The sequence below is a fragment of the Mycteria americana genome, chromosome 3 (genome assembly GCF_035582795.1).
Source record: "Mycteria americana isolate JAX WOST 10 ecotype Jacksonville Zoo and Gardens chromosome 3, USCA_MyAme_1.0, whole genome shotgun sequence".
NCBI classification, from domain to species: Eukaryota; Metazoa; Chordata; class Aves; order Ciconiiformes; family Ciconiidae; genus Mycteria; species Mycteria americana.
In genome coordinates, this window is record NC_134367.1 from 128,304,437 (window position 1) to 128,323,941 (window position 19,505).

Sequence of the window (19,505 nt, forward strand, 5' to 3'; positions counted from 1 at the left end):
AGCAGACTTAATGACACTGAAATAAAGAGCAGAAGAAAATTGATTGACTTCTCACTCACTGTATAATGTCCCCCATAGGCAGCCAATTCCATATTCCCTATAGACATCAGTATGTGTGCCTTTTGTTAATAATTTAACTTAGCAACTTTACTGATTTGACTGGTATGTGAGACATTCATTGATTTAGACTTTTCACATTGCTTGCATGTGGTGTCTTGCTGAGATCCCTTAGAACAAACATAAATTCTCAATAAATTGTCCATCTTTAAAGTACAGTTTTAACAAAGTTGTGTTCAAACTTTTAGTTCATTCCATCGTGAGTTTAGGAAAGAAGCATTGCACTTCCCTAACAATTTAGCTGTCTTTTTCTTAAAACAAATTTAGCTTTGCCTATGGAGTTGTGATCCAGGTTGTTGCTTTAAAATGTGCCTGTTCAATGTTGATGTCTTTCAGTTTATCTTACACATCTGGATTATGCAGACACAGAACGAATTATGACTGAAAAACTTCACAATCAAGTGAATGGAACAGAATGGTCATGGAAAAATTTGAATACCCTGTGTTGGGCTATAGGCTCAATCAGTGGAGCAATGCATGAAGAAGATGAAAAAAGATTCCTTGTTACAGTAATTAAGGTATCATGGTGCAAAACTAATAGCTTTGTCACACTTCATAGTTTATGCTCAAGAAACTGTTTACGAAAATGCTGCTGTATGTTCTTAGTAAGCTACCTTGTACAGCAAGGAAGTTGATAAGAATAAATTAATAGGAAATCTTATATCCTGAATTCAAGGCTGATAAATTTGTTAGCCATGAACAATGCATTAATCCAAATAGTCTTTTCATGGTGAAAATTCAGGGATAAAATTTAGTTTATGATGAAGTGTTTTTCTTTGGGGATGCAGAAGAGATGGAAAGGGATTGCTAACAAAATAAAGGAGAGTGGCAAAATAACCCACACTTTCAAGTAGCTATCACCCTGCTATTTTGCTGTTTTCCATATATTCATTGATCAAACCGAATTTTTGGTAAATATGTGCATGGTGAGAGTGCAGGAACAGAATGTTTTACAAGAGTAATGGACCTTACTTTAACAAGTCATACAAATTAATACAGAATATTTAGTTTTAAGTTTTTCTATTTGATGTGGAGTCTATATTTTTATTGATATCAGCTGCTTGGTCAGTATTCAATACTGTGAGGCTTGTTGAAGTTCCCCCTGCAGAAATCTTTAGTTATATTTAAAATGGAGATTCCGTAGTTGAAAACATGGTGTTCCTGGTTTGGCTGAAATTTAAATAATTGCATCACCCCAGTCTTAACCCACTTGGGGTTTTTTTGGTGTTTTGGTATTATTATTATTATTATTATTATTATTATTATTATTATCATCATCATCATCATCATCATCATCATCATCTTTTTTATTTGGGCTTTGAACTTGATTATGGCAACCACTTTCCCTTATCTTTAATATAGCTCCTTGTAGGATTTTATACTTGTAGTGTTTTTAATTGAACTGGACAAACTTGGAGAGGAAACTAAAAATATGTTATGTTGTAGGATCTCCTGGGACTCTGTGAACAAAAGCGAGGAAAAGACAATAAAGCCATTATTGCATCAAATATAATGTATATAGTAGGTCAATACCCACGGTTTTTGAGAGCTCACTGGAAATTTTTGAAGACCGTAGTCAACAAGCTGTTTGAATTTATGCATGGTAATTATCTGGTTTTTCACTTGCTGTTTTAATTATTTAAAAAAAATAATTGATGCCCATACATGGACATGTATGGGGGAAAAATACAAAGCAGTAACTGACTTGATTTAATTTAGAAACCCATGATGGCGTCCAGGATATGGCTTGTGATACCTTCATAAAAATAGCACAGAAATGCCGCCGACATTTTGTTCAGGTTCAAGTGGGAGAGGTCATGCCATTTATTGACGAAATCTTGAACAATATTAATACAATCATCTGTGACCTTCAGCCACAACAGGTATGTTTAATTCAGCGTTGTGGATAATTCCTAAAGACTAACCAAAAGTTCCTTCATATTGAAATGTAGTATTGATTTTCAAGGCTTGAATTCTGTTCCTTAGTTTGTTGTCAGCATGATCACGTTGCATTACTGAGATCTCAATTAGGATGCTTGGGAGGAGAATTAAGGTGTGTTTAGTTGGAATTTTGATTTCTGGAATGTTTTAACAAGTAAATAAGATACTGAATCTAATTTTGTGGTTCTGCTTTGGGAAAGAGTAATATCTTAATGTAATAGTATACCTATAGCTCTTGTATTTGTGAAGGCGAGGAGGGGAACAATTCAAAAGTGTGTATGTCTAGCAAGGGCACAGCTCGAAGTGAGAGAGTAGTGTGCACGTGCGACATATGCTGAGATGTTACAATCGTGTACTGAAACTTTGGGCAGAGTGGATCTGGCATCTGGAACAAGGTACTTAAAGGAGTGATATAATCCAGTCCACAGTTTAAACATGCCTGGTAATACTTAGTTAAGAATTAAACAGTGTATGTCTAAGCTTCCTCACTTTAGGATGTGATGGCAAAAGGAAGAAAGACTCTGGGATGTATATAGTGGCATTTGTAAGGGAAGGGGATGGAGGTTTGTTTTATACATGATGAAAGTAAGGAACAAATGGAGAAGGATCTTGTAAAGTCACGTGGGGAAAAAGGTATTCAGACAGTGAAACGCATTTTCAGCTTTCGCTATATGTTGGTTCAGGACAGTGTAAAATTTTCCTTACTCCTTTTTAACCTTCCTGTTTGACTTGTTGTTCCGATCAGGTGCATACGTTCTATGAAGCAGTAGGATACATGATTGGAGCACAGACAGACCAGACTGTGCAAGAACATCTGATAGAAAAATACATGTTGCTCCCTAATCAAGTATGGGACAGCATAATTCAACAGGCAACAAAAGTAAGCTCATAAATTTTAAGTGTATTCTGTGTTCAGGTAAAGAAAACCTGCTAACTGTTTCTCTTACCCAGGGTTTACTTTTCACATGGCATGACATTAAGTGTACATAGCTGTGGTAGACCTTATGAAATGATGGCTAAAGCAGTGATTGACATGACAGTAAAAGTGTTTTGAGAGGAGACTTAAATGACAAAATAAATACTGGCTTTAATCTGATTTAAAGGACAGTTTTGTTACTGTACAGAATATGTTTCAATAGTTTTTGCCCAAAGCTGCTTTTCACATGGCTTAGACGGGAGTTTTCTTTCTGAATAACAGAAAAGTTAAAATGCTAAAAATACTGTTTACTCTTCCTTCGTTCTCTTCCATCGTTCTCTTAAGTACACCTTTATTTCTTACTTTTATCTTCCCTTTCTTTCCGTCTTTTCAAAATACTTTATGTCCACACATTAAACAACAACAGTCTTGCACTGCACAAGAGATCAATTCATTGGGAGTTAATGCAGTTAAGATCCTGAAACTTAAGCAAGCTTGAGCTACTTTTCTCACTGACTTCTTAAAACACGAAGAGACTGCCTTTCCTTTGGACCACTTCTGTCTGTTTTCACCTTCTTAATTCCTTCTCCTTAGTTTTTTTTTCTTTCTTCAGCTAGAGTAATGCTTGTACAACTCTAGCAAAAATACTTCTGCAGAAGAGCAGAATTAAATCAACTGAAGTTTTATCCTGACTCTCTGAGGTAGTGGCAAGTGCCATGAAGTAAACAGCAGTATATATAAAGTCTGTGAATTTTGATGATATTTTCTTTAACACTGTGTAAGGTAAATTATTTACACTTCTATATTGAAAGCTAAAGGGCAGTTTTATTCACTAAACAACATGGACTCTATTTTTTTTTTTTAACAGAATGTTGATATTCTAAAGGATCCTGAAACAGTTAAGCAGCTTGGTAGCATTCTGAAAACCAATGTAAGAGCGTGTAAAGCAGTTGGCCACCCCTTTGTGATTCAGCTTGGAAGAATTTATTTAGATATGCTGAATGTGTACAAGTGCCTAAGTGAAAATATTTCTGCAGCTATTCAGGCTAATGGTAAGAAATTCCATGTCCTTCCTGAAAGTGGGGGTTAGGCAGTGTATGTCATCAGGTTTTGAAGTACCTTCCAAGTAGGCTGATTTTTACTGTGTTCATTTTATTGTTCGGGAAAGTGGGTAATGACTGAAAGTGCTTGCTTAGATTTTTTTTGTTGTTGTTGTTGTTACCCAGATGTTTTATTCAAATAAAGAACTCCTGATTTTAGAGGGAGGAAAAAACACCTATAAATGAGAAAGTTTAGGAAAGATGCAAAACTCCGTAAATGCTTACTTAGAATTAATAGGCATCTTGCTGAGACAAAGTTGGAGGATGTGTTCTTTTAGCTTACTCTAATTTTGAATATTAAAAAACTATCTTTAAAAAGAATCTCATTTTTGTTTTCAAAAAATGTTGGCAGGGATTTGGTATGATACTGTGCTACTAAATAGCTTTATTACAGACATGTAACTGTAGTGAAGATGCCTGAAAGTCATGATAAACCAGGCTTGCAATCATTGAGAAGGAATTACCAATTACCTAACCTATTTTTACTAGGTAAGTTAGGGCCTGTGGTCCCTCAGTAGAATGTGCTGCTGAAGTGCTGTCACACTTCAATCACAGTTCATTACAAGGTTAAATGAGTCAGTTACTGGATTCTGTGTTATGACCAGTTTTTATGCCAGTGCAGATGATGATGATATTTGGAAATGTGAATGTTAAATAAAACTTGGTAACTGAGCAGCTGGTTGACCTTGAAGTAGCTTCTCAGAATTCAGAATAAAACTGGCTGAGAAATCGATACCTTCTGATTTTGCACCTCTAACGGCCAGAATTTGTCCTTGTCAGAAACAGTGAAGTTTAGGAAGCAGTTGCCAGGACCGTAGTCCTAGCATGCTACTTGATCAGCAACTACTGCGATTGCAGTTGCCTCGGAGTCTGTTTTCACAACTGGCTCTATCTTGTCAGAGATGGCTCTGATGCCAGCACGAGCAATCCTACCTTTCTTTTCCTGGCTGGGCTCTTCAGGTGTTCCCGTACATGTGCTGTAATGGTTGTATGGCTGTGCGGTTAATCAGATCAGGTTTCGCTGATGAGACTACAATGATTTGGGGGTAAGAAATGGAACGAAGGATAAGGCTGCTTAAGAATAAGTGTGGACTTCACACACGAAGACAAGTGGAAGGATTATTTCTCTTAGATGAAATTAGGAACTTTCTTGTTCTCCCCCTATCACTTAATGAGAACCAGATGTAAGCTCAGTCCAGGTAGTTAAGTGAATATATGTGATTTCCCTTACTTGAAAAGTAAGTTGCAGCTTTGTTCTTGAACTCTGGAAGTAGGGTACTGTCAGTAGTAGTTTTGTAATGCTAAATGGCAACTTGGACCTATGGAGCTAGAATGGGGAGGCATTTTTTTTTATTTGCACAGTATGCATAAGAAGTCTTTAATGGTCTTTGTAGTTTGGATACAAAAATGAAGCGTTCTCGGTTTTATAGTATCAATTTAAGTTAATCTTTTTGTTACACCTTACCCGATGGACTGAAGACTTAAAATTTTTCAGGTGAAATGGTAACAAAGCAGCCCTTGATTAGAAGTATGAGGACTGTAAAAAGGGAAACTTTAAAACTAATTTCTGGCTGGGTGAGCAGGTCCAATGATCCTCAGATGGTAAGTAGATTTATTTTATACAAATAACTTGTAAGACAGAATTGCGAAGAACTCGGGGGGTGGGGGGTGGGGGGGTGTTTTGTTCTGCTGTTGACTGAATCAGTTGGTCCCAGGAACTTGCTTCAGGAGGTCTGTAAAATGTAAAGGAGACAGTATGATCATACAGAGGTAAGCCTGCACTATATTTGAGATACTTCAGTTAATGTTAGCTGAGAGTGATCTTAAAGGGAATGAAGGAGGTTTAGGAAAAACCTACTGGAAGCCCTGCTGGATGGATACGGAGGGTGGGGAGTTTATAGAAGGGTAACATATTTCAACTTCCTTAGGAAAAGTATCGCCCGTAACTAAACAACTAACTTTGCTATAAACTGTATGCTAGAGACTTCGTTCAATAACTGCATGGTTATAACTGTGGCTTACTCTTTCAATTAGGTAGCTGAAAACTTTGTTCCTCCCTTGTTGGATGCAGTTCTCATTGACTACCAGAGAAATGTTCCAGCCGCTAGAGAACCTGAAGTACTTAGTACTATGGCTATCATTGTAAACAAGCTGGGTGGACACATTACTGCTGAAATACCTCAGATATTTGATGCTGTTTTTGAGTGCACGTTAAATATGATCAACAAGGTATTTATATTTAAACTCTGGATAAGGCATCTCCCTAGTGACTGAAGCCCAAAAAAAAAAGGGGTTCTATAAGAGTACTAGTCTTGGCTGTTGGTACATCTCTAAGTGAAAGATATCATGAATTCATGAATATAAGTACTGATCAGTCATTTTGACTATTTCCTTGCTAATGCAGTTCTTACGCTATAGTGTGCAATATGTATTTGTATAATACTTGAGCACTACCAGCTGAATTAGTGTTACTTTGCAATAGGGTATAACCAGAAACCTGTATCCCTGTGGTAACATAGGTGCTTAACGAGTGTTAAGACCATCTGTCTGTGGACTGAGTAGTGATTAAGGTTGTGTACTGATAAAATGTGGCTCAGCCTGTCACTGTTGTGTAACACTAGAAGATTATCTTACCAAGCTTCGGTGGGGAAAATTGGGGAAAGTAGTTCACTGAGAAATGTAACCTTTGCTTTGCATTTAAACCTCGGATCTAAATGCTATTCTATGTCAGCTATTGACTCACTCTGCTTAACAGAAGATCTTATGATGGATCTTTAGGAAACTTGACTTTTTTTTTTTTTTTTCCTCCCCCCTTCCTCCTTCTAGGACTTTGAAGAATATCCTGAACATAGAACAAACTTCTTCTTGCTACTCCAGGCTGTAAATTCTCATTGCTTCCCAGCATTCCTGGCCATTCCACCTGCACAGTTCAAACTTGTTCTGGATTCTATTATTTGGGCTTTCAAACATACAATGAGAAATGTTGCAGATACAGGTAAATGGAAGTGTTTAATATGCAGATTTGTTTGCAGTATCAGATATTTTCTGGTAGAATGCTCTTTTCTTGCATCTTTTTCTTTAGCCAAACTTAGCATTCCAGTCATGTGACTCTGTACTGCATTTGCACAAGAATAATATTCTTCTGTCTCAGCTTCAAGTTGTCAGCCAGGTTAATGGGCTGAAATACTTGGATGCTGTTGGACTCCTGTAGCTGTAAGAGCACTGTTACAGTTTCTGCTTGCTTGCCTTTCCATGCGAGGGTTGGTGCTTTCCTGAAATGGCTGAACTGATGCAACAGCTCACTGCTGCTAAAACTGGTGTTACAGCTCTACTTTTGTAGGGCTGCCTGCAGTGTTTGACTTAATACCTCAGTAAGACAGTTGCTCAGTAACTACTGAAAAGTCCAGCAGAAGAGTGAATGATTGGGGTGGGAGCTGAACTCCTGGTCTGGGAGCAAGCCCATGGCATAAGGAAAGGGAAACACCTTAATTGTTGGTGGTGGATTATGCTACCTTTAGACAACAGCAAGCTGTTTAAATTTAGGATGAAATTTTGTGGAGCAGCTGAGTGTATCACTTCATTTAACAGACTGGGGTAATTAAAAAGCCCTCCAGAATGACAGTTATGAAGAGAGACTAGAAGAGGCTATATAAAAGTCTTAAATTCTAAAAACATTATTTTTTTTAAGATCTTGGGCTTAGTGCACTATCTTGATTACTGGATAAAAAAAAAAATTGTTGTGAAGCTATTTAGTGTTTAGCCAATTGTCTTGCGTCAGTGTTTGGAAGGGATGGGGACAAAAGATACTTTTCAGTTGCATTTCACCTAGTAAAGAAACTTAAGTTTTCATGTAATTCTAAAAATTAAAACATTTTCCCTTCTTTTGATAGAGGGTTTGTCTCACCTTCATTAGTACCAATAAAGTGATGCGATTGGTTCTTTATGCTTCTGTCACCTAATAACGCAAATAAAATCGGCATGCCATGTAAATGGGGCTGTAGCCCTCTAGTGGCTACTTGAAGAAATGCCTGAGAAAATAATGGCACGTGTAATACTTGTCTTTTCGGTGCCTGTCAGAATTTCTGGGGATATTTGTATTGCTTTGGAAAAGGCAAAAATACGCACAGAGGTTTTAATATCGTTCTGCTGGTCAACTTAGTTTTTAATGCATATTTTCCAGGACTTCAAATACTTTATACTCTACTACAGAACGTTGCACAAGAAGAGACTGCTGCCCAGAGTTTCTATCAGACATATTTCTGTGATATCCTTCAGCACATTTTCTCAGTTGTAACAGACACCTCACACACTGCTGGTAAGAATGCATAGATGTGAGCCAGTTGATGAAAACAATAGTTTTGAACATCAAAATAATGTTGCATATCCTGTTCTGAATAATAACTGCATACGTATAACTTTGATCTGTTCAGGTTTGACAATGCATGCATCAATCCTTGCATACATGTTCAACTTAGTAGAAGAGGGAAAAATAAGTACTCCGTTAAACCCTGGAAACCCAGTGAACAACCAAATGTTTATTCAGGAGTATGTTGCTAATCTTCTCAAATCTGCATTTCCTCACCTGCAAGAGTAAGTGTGCTGTGATTCTTTAATACTTTAAAGTGGGTTCTTACGTCATGAAATATTAACTGATGTGTTTACTGTTAGTGCCCAGGTTAAGCTGTTTGTAACAGGACTCTTCAGTTTAAACCAGGATATTCCTGCCTTCAAGGAACACCTAAGGGATTTCCTGGTCCAAATCAAGGTATGTTTGGCGTGCTTTTTTCAAGAAATGACAAACGATTATTCAGCAGGATGCTGTTGTTGGAAGGTACTTGGACAGTGTTCGTTTAGGAGATACAAGTTACTTTGCAGCTGTTTAAAATGTAGCGAGAACTCGGTCAAATGGCTTGTATGACTCTGGTATATCATATAATCTATTTCAGTGTGATTTGATTTTATAAATTGGGCTTAAATGTCATCACTTGTGCTTAACGCTGTGCATACAATTTGTACGTCTAAGATGGCTGCAAAACTTAATCTAATGGGAAATACAGCAAGTTGATTTTTAACCAGGTTTTGTTTCAATTCTGCTTGGCATTGGGACATGTTTTGAAACTTGCTAGAGTAATGGTATGCTTGTATTTTTTTCTAAAGATGCTAGAATTCAGGAATATTGCAGGAAAGAGATTGTTAATTAGTTTTGAGACTGCAGTCGTCTGAGATTTCAAAATCATAATGATACTGCTTTAATGGTGATATGCTCCAAACGTTGGGTTACTATAGCATCCTGTTCTGTAACACACGGTAAAAATCTTAAAATGTTTTGCATTACATTTTATCAATTCTGACCTTAGGAACAGAAAGCAAAGCAAGCAAATAGTCTGGCAGGGAGTGGGAAGGGAGGATGTTGTCCATATCATTCTGGATTTTGGAAGCTTATTGCTCTGCCGAAAGCATTTGACCATAAACTAATGATTTTATGTGAACTGTACAGGAATTTGCAGGTGAAGACACATCAGACTTATTCTTGGAGGAAAGAGAAACAGCCCTTCGGCAGGCTCAAGAGGAGAAGCATAAACTTCAGATGTCTGTACCTGGCATCCTTAATCCACATGAAATTCCCGAGGAGATGTGCGATTAAACAAAAAAAATAAAACAAGTTTTGCAGTTTTCTTTCTGTACAGCTACTTTGTTGTGATAGAAGAAAACCGCACTTGGATATTTGTTGACCAAAATGATGCCAATTTGTAAATTAAAATGTCACCTAGTGGCCCTTTTTCTTATGTGTTTTTTGTATAAGAAATTTTCTGTGAAATATCCTTCCATTGTTTAAGCTTTTGTTTGGTCATCTTTATTTAGATTTGCATGAAGTTGAAAATTAAGGCATTTTCAAAGTAATTACTTCATGCCCATTTTGTGGCTAAGGGGAAAATAGGCAAAACATAACTTGTAAAAGACTATATTGCAAAATAATACAATTTCCTGTAAGAGTATTGATTTTTAATTCGGGATCATTTTTTTTCTAGTCTGTCCTGCAGTCTAGGAGAAAAGGTGATGAGTAAAACAGATTGAATTAATTGTTAAGCAGAGGATTATAGTGCTGCATTTGTTTTGATCAGTTAGCAGCTTTTTGGACTGAGTGGTAAGGCTAGGCTACATGTATTTGCAAGTTGTATGGCAAGTTTGCAGCAAGATCATGTGCATATCATCCCATTGTAAAGCAACTTCTAAAGAGTATGGGAACACAGTACAGTTAGTTATTTTTACACAGTTCTTTTGTTTTTGTGTGTGTGCTGTCGCTTTGTCGACAACAGCTTTTTGTTTTCCTCAATGAGGAGTGTTGCTCATTTGTGAGCCTTCATTAACTCGAAGTGAAATGGTTAAAATATTTATCCTGTTAGAATAGGCTGCATCTTTTTAACAACTCATAAAATAAAAAAAACCTCTGGCTTTTGAGATGACTTATACTAATTTACATTGTTTACCATGCTGTAGTGCTTAAAAGAACACTACTTAAAAGCAAAATAAACTTGGTTTACATTTATTTTTCTTTCTTCGGCTTATTCTTTTATTGGATGACAATGCTGTGATCATATTTAAGATTTCTATCCTGAAGGCGTAGGAAGAGTTCCTTGAGGTCTAGGTAACTGTTGCTTCTGGCTTGCCTCATCTCAAGGACTTTGGCTGTGCTTGAAGTTACCGTGAACTAAGTTGGGTTCCATTTGGAAGTACAGTAGCTGTTCTGACTTACCTTCATGCATAAATATTCCGTACTACCTTACTCTAAAATGCCAGGAGTTAAGGTACTCTTGCTCTCTCTTCTGTGGACTCTTTGCAATCTATTTCAAAGAGGTATTGCACTGTATCTTGACTAAACAATTGATAATAGTACATGTTAATAACACATGTAGACAAGATCTACAGTTATTTTTCTACCTGAAGTTTTGTAGTTAAATGATTTTCACAGATTTATGAAGTACAGATGCGAAAAGCAGTATGAACACTAAGGTTGTGTACAGTCTTGGCTTCCCCATTTTTGTAATGTCTTGTCTCTGTTTTCTAACAGTTCATGTTAAGCTCTCCCTGAGTTTTTCCATTTATTTGGTCTCTAATCTTAAGATTGTTTACTATAATGCAAAGTCTAGCCATCCATGCAGAGCTGTAAAACAAGGTTAGACAGTCATGGAGGTGTTTTATGTAAGTTTGGATACTGTAGTTAACTTTGTGCTGTATATTCCTTTTGAAGTAGAAGTGCATGAATTAGCAGTGTCACGTAGAATATGGCTGTGGCCAGAATGTTTCCAGTCTTAAGTATTGGCCCCTTTCTGTTTGTGAACATCTCTCCATTTGTTAGACTTAACTGGCCCTAAAAAAGCATAGCTGCTTCTGCCTGAAGGTCATTTGGCAATATAAATGTTGTAAGCTGGCCATTGCTGATCTTTGGAGAGAAGGTTCCTCAAACCTTTTCTGGCTAGGACCTAGAATGCAGCCTACCAAAATTGTGAATTATTTTGATAGTTACAAACGTCATTTCGTTCTCTCCTTAAAGCTCATGATTTAAGCTTTTTCATGTCTTCTGTCCTGTTGATGTATAGTTTTCTGTTCTGCTCTGTGAAGGCGACATCATCGTTAATAGGCAGTTTAAAGTAAAATACTTGAAGTACTGTTGAAGGACGCATCCGGAATGGACATTAAATGGCTTGTGACCAGGCTGTCTCGCAGCATTATAGAGCTACAGATTATCAAAAGCTGTGCAGAGAAGTAAGAAAATACTATTAAGATGGAAATAAATACCGCTGATAGCGTGATGTTGGAATGATCGTATCCCATGAGTCACAGAACTAAATACTGAATTGGTTCTGACATGCAGTGGCATTAACAGTGCATTGAAAATAGTTTTGAAGAAAAAATGCGCATATGCTTTTACGCATGTTACTACTTCCTGTATTTAAGATTCAAGTTAGTCTGAGGCTCATGGTCTGGCTTCTTACTGAAGAACTAAATCTGACCTAAACTCTCAAACAACAAATCTGAAATGTATTTTTAAAGTTGATTCAGAGAAGAGTTGTTTCATTATTTTGATACCTTTTGGATTATCTAGTAACAAAATTTTAATCTTAGTTTTTGCTTCCCTTTTAGATCTAAAAACTTAACTGTGGTCTTGACTTGTCGTAAGAATCGGTGCCTTTCACTGATCTCTGCAGATGCTATAAAAATGCAGCGGATGCAGAGTTCTGGATACCATTAAAGATTTGACTTGTGTGTGTGCATATTTCTAGTGCAGTTATCCTGAATGTGGACAAAATAATTACAATGTACATCTTACGACAGTTCTAGTTCTAATGCACACTCTGTAAATTAAAATATATGGAGAAAAAGCATGAACCATCATATAAACATCTACGTAACTTGTAACTATATGTAAACCAATGTTTTGTGCATATTTCTATACGGACTTTTTAAAAAAACCAACCCAATTCTATGTACTCCAGGTACATTCATAAATACAAATATTACAGGGTGTTTTCTGTGTTTACATGAATTGATTGCCTGTTAGCTGATGAAGACACCCCCCAAGTACTTGTTTCAGGCTACCATGATGTGTTTGCTACTGTAACTGAAGCAGATTATTTTCCAAAGCATTTTAGGTTAGTTTGTTTTGGTTTTTTTTTTTTTTTTTTACTAGAATAATTTGGTGTGTGTTTAATCTGATTGGTTAAGTGAACTATTTTCCAATAAAGCTAATATTTATGCAAAAAAAGTTTTAGAAATGCTCATCTCTCAAGGAAGCTTTAAGGGTTACTTCTAATAGTTTTTAGCACTGGAAAGGCAATAAGATTTCAGCTGTTGGGTTCTTAATGGGAAAAACAGATAAGGAAAAGATGCTGAAAATAATGCATTTAAAATGTAGAGAGACTGACTAAAGTGAGGAACTTGCATTAGTGCTGTATTGTGACTAGGGGTGAGTGTCCCGTAGTCCATTTATCATTGGATAAACGATTATTACTCATCCAAGACTTCTGGGGTACTGTTCGTATTTTCTGGAAGATATGTCTAGACTTTTCCCCTTTCTCTCCACTTAATAGGCTTGTCTCCAAATGTTATGGAGCAAAATCGACATGTTGGAGATAACTTTAAAAACCATTTTGGTGCCAAAAATGAGTAAAAGAACATACCTCTCCCTTCATGAATGCACCTCTCCACCTGATTTCTTGAGACTGAATTTATTTTTAGACTTTCAGATTTAGGAGATCCTTGCTTCATTGTTCAAGGCTGATTATGGGCAACAGTGTTCCCTTGGGAAAAGGCTTAGCCATTCCAGTTGAGGGATTCATTTTTCAGGTAAGATTTTACATACAATGCACCTTAATTACTTAAAGCACATGAAATCACCGATTACATACATACATACGTGCCCTGTGTGCTGCTATTGGTCTTCGTACATGTGTTTCTCACTACCTTGTTTGTGCTGCAAGTGGCTACAGGAAAATAGTGCTAATGAAAGATGGGGTTGAGGAGGAATGTTTTAGAAGTTAAGAGTATGGATGAGAATGACAGAAGTCAAAGATGAAAACAAGATGCACTTTCACTTTTATTTACCCCCTGTAAGTTAAAAGTTAAACACTACTTTTTCCTAGGCGATACATTGGGTAGTCTCTTCCAAGTCCTCCATCAAAATACATCAAGGGGCCTGTTTTTTTTATTGTGAACACTTTTAAAATCTTCACTCTTTTTAAATACTGTCTCAGTTTTTTCTGAGTCTTGAGAAGCCTGTAGCCTTTCATGGATTCTGTAATTTCAGCAAAGACTATCAGGAAGAATTGGCCAATTTAGGTTGGAGGATGGAGAGGGGAGTTAAAATTGTTTTCTCTGATGTGACTACCTAACAAGGTTAAGTGTGTATGTGTGCTGCAAAGAGCTGCTTGCAGCCTGCTTATTACCACTGCCAGGTATATTGATAACCAGGCAGTAATGACCAGTTTTCTCTTGTGGTGTCTCTTTAGCATTAGATCTGGCTTGAGCATTTTTGCATGAACCTTCATAACTGGTTTTATGAACTTCTCAAAGCTTTGCAATTAGCTGGTGAACTCTCTCCCCAGAGCTTTACCTCTGAGGAGTTTGCTTTCAGGGTTAACTTGAAACTTGGAACTGTGCAATCATAAAAAGTTCTCCAAAGGAACATTGTAAACATGTGCTTTACCAGTAAAAAGTCCAAAAGAGGTCTAAATGTACAAAAAAGCTGTCTGTGCTCTCTCTCTTTGACTGGTAAGATGGTTCAGTTGCTGATGGCACTGTAGCTCATGCTCGGAAGCGTAGCTGTCGCCTTGCTTTCAAATCGAAGGGATGAGATGAGCAGAGCAGTCAGCTGACAAGTACTTTATAGACTGAAATAATCAAAATGAAGATTGAAACACTGTGAGGGATGTTATCCCAAAATGAGGTCAAGAATGAGGCTATAATCAATCTTCAGGCTATCTCATCTGGAAAAGAATGGTTAGACTAGTAGCATTGAATCTCAAACTAGTACAGTCAAATCTCCACCAGACCTTTATGGGTACAGAGGTAGATACTCAACTTCAACTGAATTACTAACCAGGATTACAACTTAAGAAGCAGGCTCTAAGATGCAGTCTGAAACCACTCCAAGTTGGAGCTTGCCCTGTTCACCTGGCTGTATAGTGTGATTCTTACATCACCCAATAGCTGGTAATGTTTATTAGAATGCAGACTATTTTCCTACTAAAATGCTGAGCAGCTAGTTAGCTGATTTTGGAGCAAACTTCAACATAGCTTGGTGGTGTAATGAGCATTATCTATTCTTACATGACATGTTTTTGGCCTAATACAGCTATGAACTGTTTTGAGTGGATTCTCTAATATTGGGGGGAAGTCAAACTAATTGAATTGGTCTTCATAGGGTGCTGTGATATCAAAGTCTAGTTAGACATGAACCTTGTTAGAAAGTTTAAGATGCTAATAGAGCAATGAAAGTCAAGTGCTGAAAACTTTAAAAAGTATGTAAATTTAAACTGATTCTGTTGCACTTCAGCCAAGTTTCACTGGTAACTTTATGTTTTACAGGCAGAGACTTACTTCCTCTAGTGAAATGAAGGATTTCCTGAGCAATGGATTCCAACCATTTCCAGCATCATTCCAGACTAGGGGTCACAGATATAATTGGACTGGCTGGAATTCACCTTTTTGACACTATCCTCTGTATAGCAGAAATACTTACTTGCTTTCCAGCTGCCACAGCTCCCATCTCTTAGCATCTGCTGAAATCACTGGTAGTTTACGTTTCATTGTAAATCATAGCAGCAGAGGAATAAATGTGCAATCCATTTGGCTGTCGCTGCTACAGGGATGGGAACCTACAGCAGAGCAACTGAAAGTTCAAGCATAAGATAATTCAGTCATCCCGTGTCAGAAAAAGCTCTGGCTAAAGTAGTCCACATGAGTGATGTAAAAAAAAAAAGTTTCAGTTAAGTCTTTCACATTCCACAATTACTATTCTGAGGTCAAATGACCGACTCTGTATGTTCATGTAGAAAATGAGGGCTTAAAAATACAAAGTATGAGGCAGGTGAGGAGAGGCTGAAGTGTCCCAAAGAAGGAACAGGGGCAGTGACCAGTCTTACTACCTCAACCCCTAATCCACCTCAGGGTCATTGGTTTTGATTTTGTTTTGGTTTGGTGGGTTTTTTTGTGTTGTTTTTTTGTTGGTTTTTTTTTTTTTTTAATTTTATTTTGGTGAATGGTTGACTCCATCTTTACCTTAAAGAAAAATAGGACTACAGTATTAGTTCAGTGTTGGGACACAGTGGGGCATTAATTTTGGAAAATACATATGTTCTCAAACTCTTAATCCAGTCCTAAGTTTGGATTTAGAATTTAGTTTTGCTCGGGTCTTGCATTTATCTAAGTTACTCCTCTAGAAGAACTTTGCTGGCAGTTTACCAGAGCAAATATTTCCAGATGAGGAGCACTGCAGTCAAGGGAAGGAAAGTGGGCCTCCTGGGGATCTAACAACCTTGTAAGGATGGCACATGAGGAGAGAATAAAGGTCAAGAGAAAAAAAGCAACGCATGGAAGAGCTGGGGGCTGATGATGACTGTAACCAGGCCACTTATAGCTCCTGTTGTCTTCTGTTTGGAAGCTCACATTTAATTGGGGGGGGGGGGGGGGGGGAGAGGCAATTTCATCTCTATTTTAAAAAAAAAATAAATGTGTGCAGTAAAAAGAATTTGGCTGGCAATATTCCAGTATGCACGACAGTAGAGTGACTCAAGGTCACCCATACTCTTGTGTTGTATTCATTGAACTTGGCATGTGATACCACGCTTCAAAAGGCCCCTTCCTTGTGCTGACTCTGGTGTTTATGTGGTGCTGCAATCAGATCAAAGAGCTGATTTGTCCGAAAAACAATCTTTTAAGATGTTTTGGCAGTTAATTTTGGTTCTGTTATAGAATTTACTGTAGGGTCTGTATAAGGAAGGAAGAGGGGAAAGAAAAGTGCAAATTCAAATCAGATTATGCAGACTGTGGAACTACGCTTTCCATCAAAAAAAGTGGTCTTTTTCCAGATGCGGACAACTCGTTCATATCCTACAGCCACTGATTCATTCCATGCTAGCGGGAATACTGTGCAATATGATGTTAAAGGTTAAGGAAGTGAATAAGCATGACTTCTTGGAGATGCAGGGTTTATATTATTTTGCTGTGACAAAGTTAAGATGCTTTCTAAGCTTTTCTTTGTACAGCTCTGGCTTCCAACTTCAGTAAGTTCAATTTTAATAACATTAAGAAGTAAAGGGTATTCCAGCAAATGAAGACTGATAGGATTCAGAAAATAGCATGTGGCATATTGCAAAAACAACTTGTGAAAGCTGTGAAAAAAATGACATACAAAAGAAAGATAATTAATCTCAGACACATAGAAGGCAAGACAGCATATGAAGTGAAAAATGACATTATGTATATACACAACATAAAAGCCTGTGATCCACCTTTGACGGATCTCAAGCTTTGAAAGCAGTGCTGTAGAAAAAGGTGACTGGTACCCTTAATTCAGGCATGAGCAGAAATGTGATAATTGTAATATTCTGGACTGCTCTTTATTCTTCCATTATACAAGTTTTCAGGATCACACAACCAAAAAAGGCCTTGCAGGGTCCAGTACATCTGTGTCATTTTAATAAATAAACTACCACACTGGTGTGGTGGTTTAGTTATTAAATTTAATAACTAACTAGTTAGAACAGAAGTCTAACCACCACTATCAATAGAAAATAGACTGTTTAGAAAAGACTATGACTGTCAGGAATTAAAACATCTTTGTTGCATATAACAAAGATCAGTAAAAAGTTTCAGGGAAGTTTTTAGTTTATTTACTCACAGTCCTCCTCTTGTCTCTTGTATTGGTATCCTTTGTTATTCTCAGAAATCCTGTTGGAAAGATACTTGCATTGACATATGATGTGAATTAAAGTGACAGACAACAAAGAATCTGTGTCTCATGTAGACTCCCAAAGAAGTTCATTTTCTGCATTAGTTTAATTTAGGAAATGGAAATTTTGGCAGGGATTATTTTAAGAATAGCTATTCTTGCTGATAACCCTAACTTGGAAAGCATTTCAAAAACAAGTAGTGACAAGCAGTCTGGGTGAAAGATCATTCCAGTATTGGTAGTTACATTGGTACTTCCATGGTAGTTGTTGTACCTGAGGCTAGGTCTATTGATCACAGTAACTTGTCTCTTTGTTGTAGCTTAACACACCGATGCCTTGAGGATTGTTAAGAGGAGAGCAGTCTGTGCACTTAAGTGGGAGGTTATGTATACAACCACCAGTGGTGTTATCAGCCTGCGTAAATATGCTTACGGAAATAAAAAAAAGACAGAACTGCGTTTCCACAATGACATCAGACTTATTTCTTCCATTTAAGTCAGTCACTGAGGAACATAAAGCAGCTCTCCTCTCCCTCCCCCCCCCCCCCCCCCCCCCCCATTTGGCAATTTTGATTTATTTTACTTTCTACTGAACTATATTGCATCTGCATTGTGGCTATTAATAGATTTGTTTCCTTACTCTTATGTACAAGTCGGTAAATGAGAAGCATTCAGAATACTACACTAACTCACCACTGGGTGGTACTACAGAAGTAAAAACCACTGCACAATCCTAGAGAAGTGCCTACTTTGGGGAGGAAAAGCAGCCCACATCTATCATGTGATGTATATTCCAATTCCATCTACTTGGGAGAGGAAGCATGTGAGTGTGCAAGATCAATAGATGGCAAAAAAGGGTTTTTCTTGTATGGAAAACTGCCCTTTGGTTTCCAGGGGTCTGAAATCTTGTCCAAAATGTGCCCAAGACAGTGTTAACTTAAGTGGTAGTTTTATGTAACTGAATTATGTAACTTTAAGTGAAGTTTTTTCGTTTAAGACATCTTAATTATTTCAAGAGATGGACTTTCTGTTTCATGAAAATGCGGGATTTGCTGTACTTGCCATTAGACGTGTATTATACAGAATAGATCGCTGTCCAAGGGGGAAAAAAGCAGGGTCGAGAACTCGGCCACATCTGAGGTAAAAATAATTTAATTATTTGCATACAACGCTACCGTAGTACTTCAAGCGTCTATTTTCGAGAGGCCGGGATAGAAAGCGCTCACACGTGCCTGTCTCTTCGCCTCCCCTCAGCCGGGGCTGGGCGGGAAGGAGATGGCTGACGACTCTTCCCTCCTGCGCCCAGCCGGCGGAAAACGCCACTAACTACCGAAACACGAAAGACCTGAAAACCCGCCTAGACCTAGGAAGCTTCCTTCCTACGCAGCGTGCCCGTAAGGCGCCCGCCGGAGCTCGGCGCCGTGTGCTAAGCGCTCCCTTCAGGCCGGAGGTCCCAAAGGGCCTCCGCGCCAGCCCGCCGCCTCCCGCCGTGCTCTAAGAGGACGCCTCCAGCTCGGCTATAATAATAATAATAATGAGGCGGGAGTAACCGGGCAGCCCTCAAAACCCACGGCCCGCTCAGCGGAGGGCCGGCCGACCCTGCCTCGGGAGACATCCTCCGGCAACGCGGGAAGAGGCGAGCGCGGCGGCAGCTCGGCTCCAGGGCACCCGAGGGGCGGGCAGGGGGAGTCCTCCGGCGGCGGCCGCTCGCTTTAAGCAGGAGAGGCCGCTCCTCTGTCCCTGTCACAGCAGCGTGTGCGCGTTATTGGAGGAGATCCCCCCCTCGCGGGAGGCGGGAAGAGGGCAGGGAAACGCGCTTCCCGCCCTACCCCGGGCGCGCGCGGAGCCGCAACCGCCGCCGCCGCCATTTTACCCTCCCGGCCCCGGCTGCCGGCCCGCCCCCTTCCTCCTCCTCCCCGCTCGCCAGCCCGCCGCTCGGCCCGGGGTGGGAAGGCGGGGCGAAAGGAAAGGGAGGAGGGAC

General features: G+C 38.6%; 1 protein-coding gene across 6 annotated transcripts in view; it reads left to right on the top strand.

Annotated features, from left to right (window-relative positions):
- XPO1 (exportin 1) overlaps window positions 1-10,621 on the top strand; it is a 40,376-nt gene extending 29,755 nt beyond the window's left edge. For all 6 annotated transcript variants that reach the window (XM_075496942.1, XM_075496940.1, XM_075496941.1 and 3 more), the window contains 12 exons: window positions 454-635; window positions 1,564-1,720; window positions 1,837-2,000; window positions 2,804-2,938; window positions 3,843-4,026; window positions 5,570-5,676; window positions 6,109-6,303; window positions 6,901-7,069; window positions 8,255-8,389; window positions 8,505-8,664; window positions 8,743-8,839; window positions 9,572-10,621. In XM_075496942.1, the coding sequence (XP_075353057.1) occupies window positions 454-635; window positions 1,564-1,720; window positions 1,837-2,000; window positions 2,804-2,938; window positions 3,843-4,026; window positions 5,570-5,676; window positions 6,109-6,303; window positions 6,901-7,069; window positions 8,255-8,389; window positions 8,505-8,664; window positions 8,743-8,839; window positions 9,572-9,718 (1,832 nt within the window). In that variant the 3' untranslated portion in view covers window positions 9,719-10,621. The remainder of the gene's footprint in view (window positions 1-453; window positions 636-1,563; window positions 1,721-1,836; window positions 2,001-2,803; window positions 2,939-3,842; window positions 4,027-5,569; window positions 5,677-6,108; window positions 6,304-6,900; window positions 7,070-8,254; window positions 8,390-8,504; window positions 8,665-8,742; window positions 8,840-9,571) is intronic.
- Window positions 10,622-19,505: the final 8,884 nt, after the last annotated feature.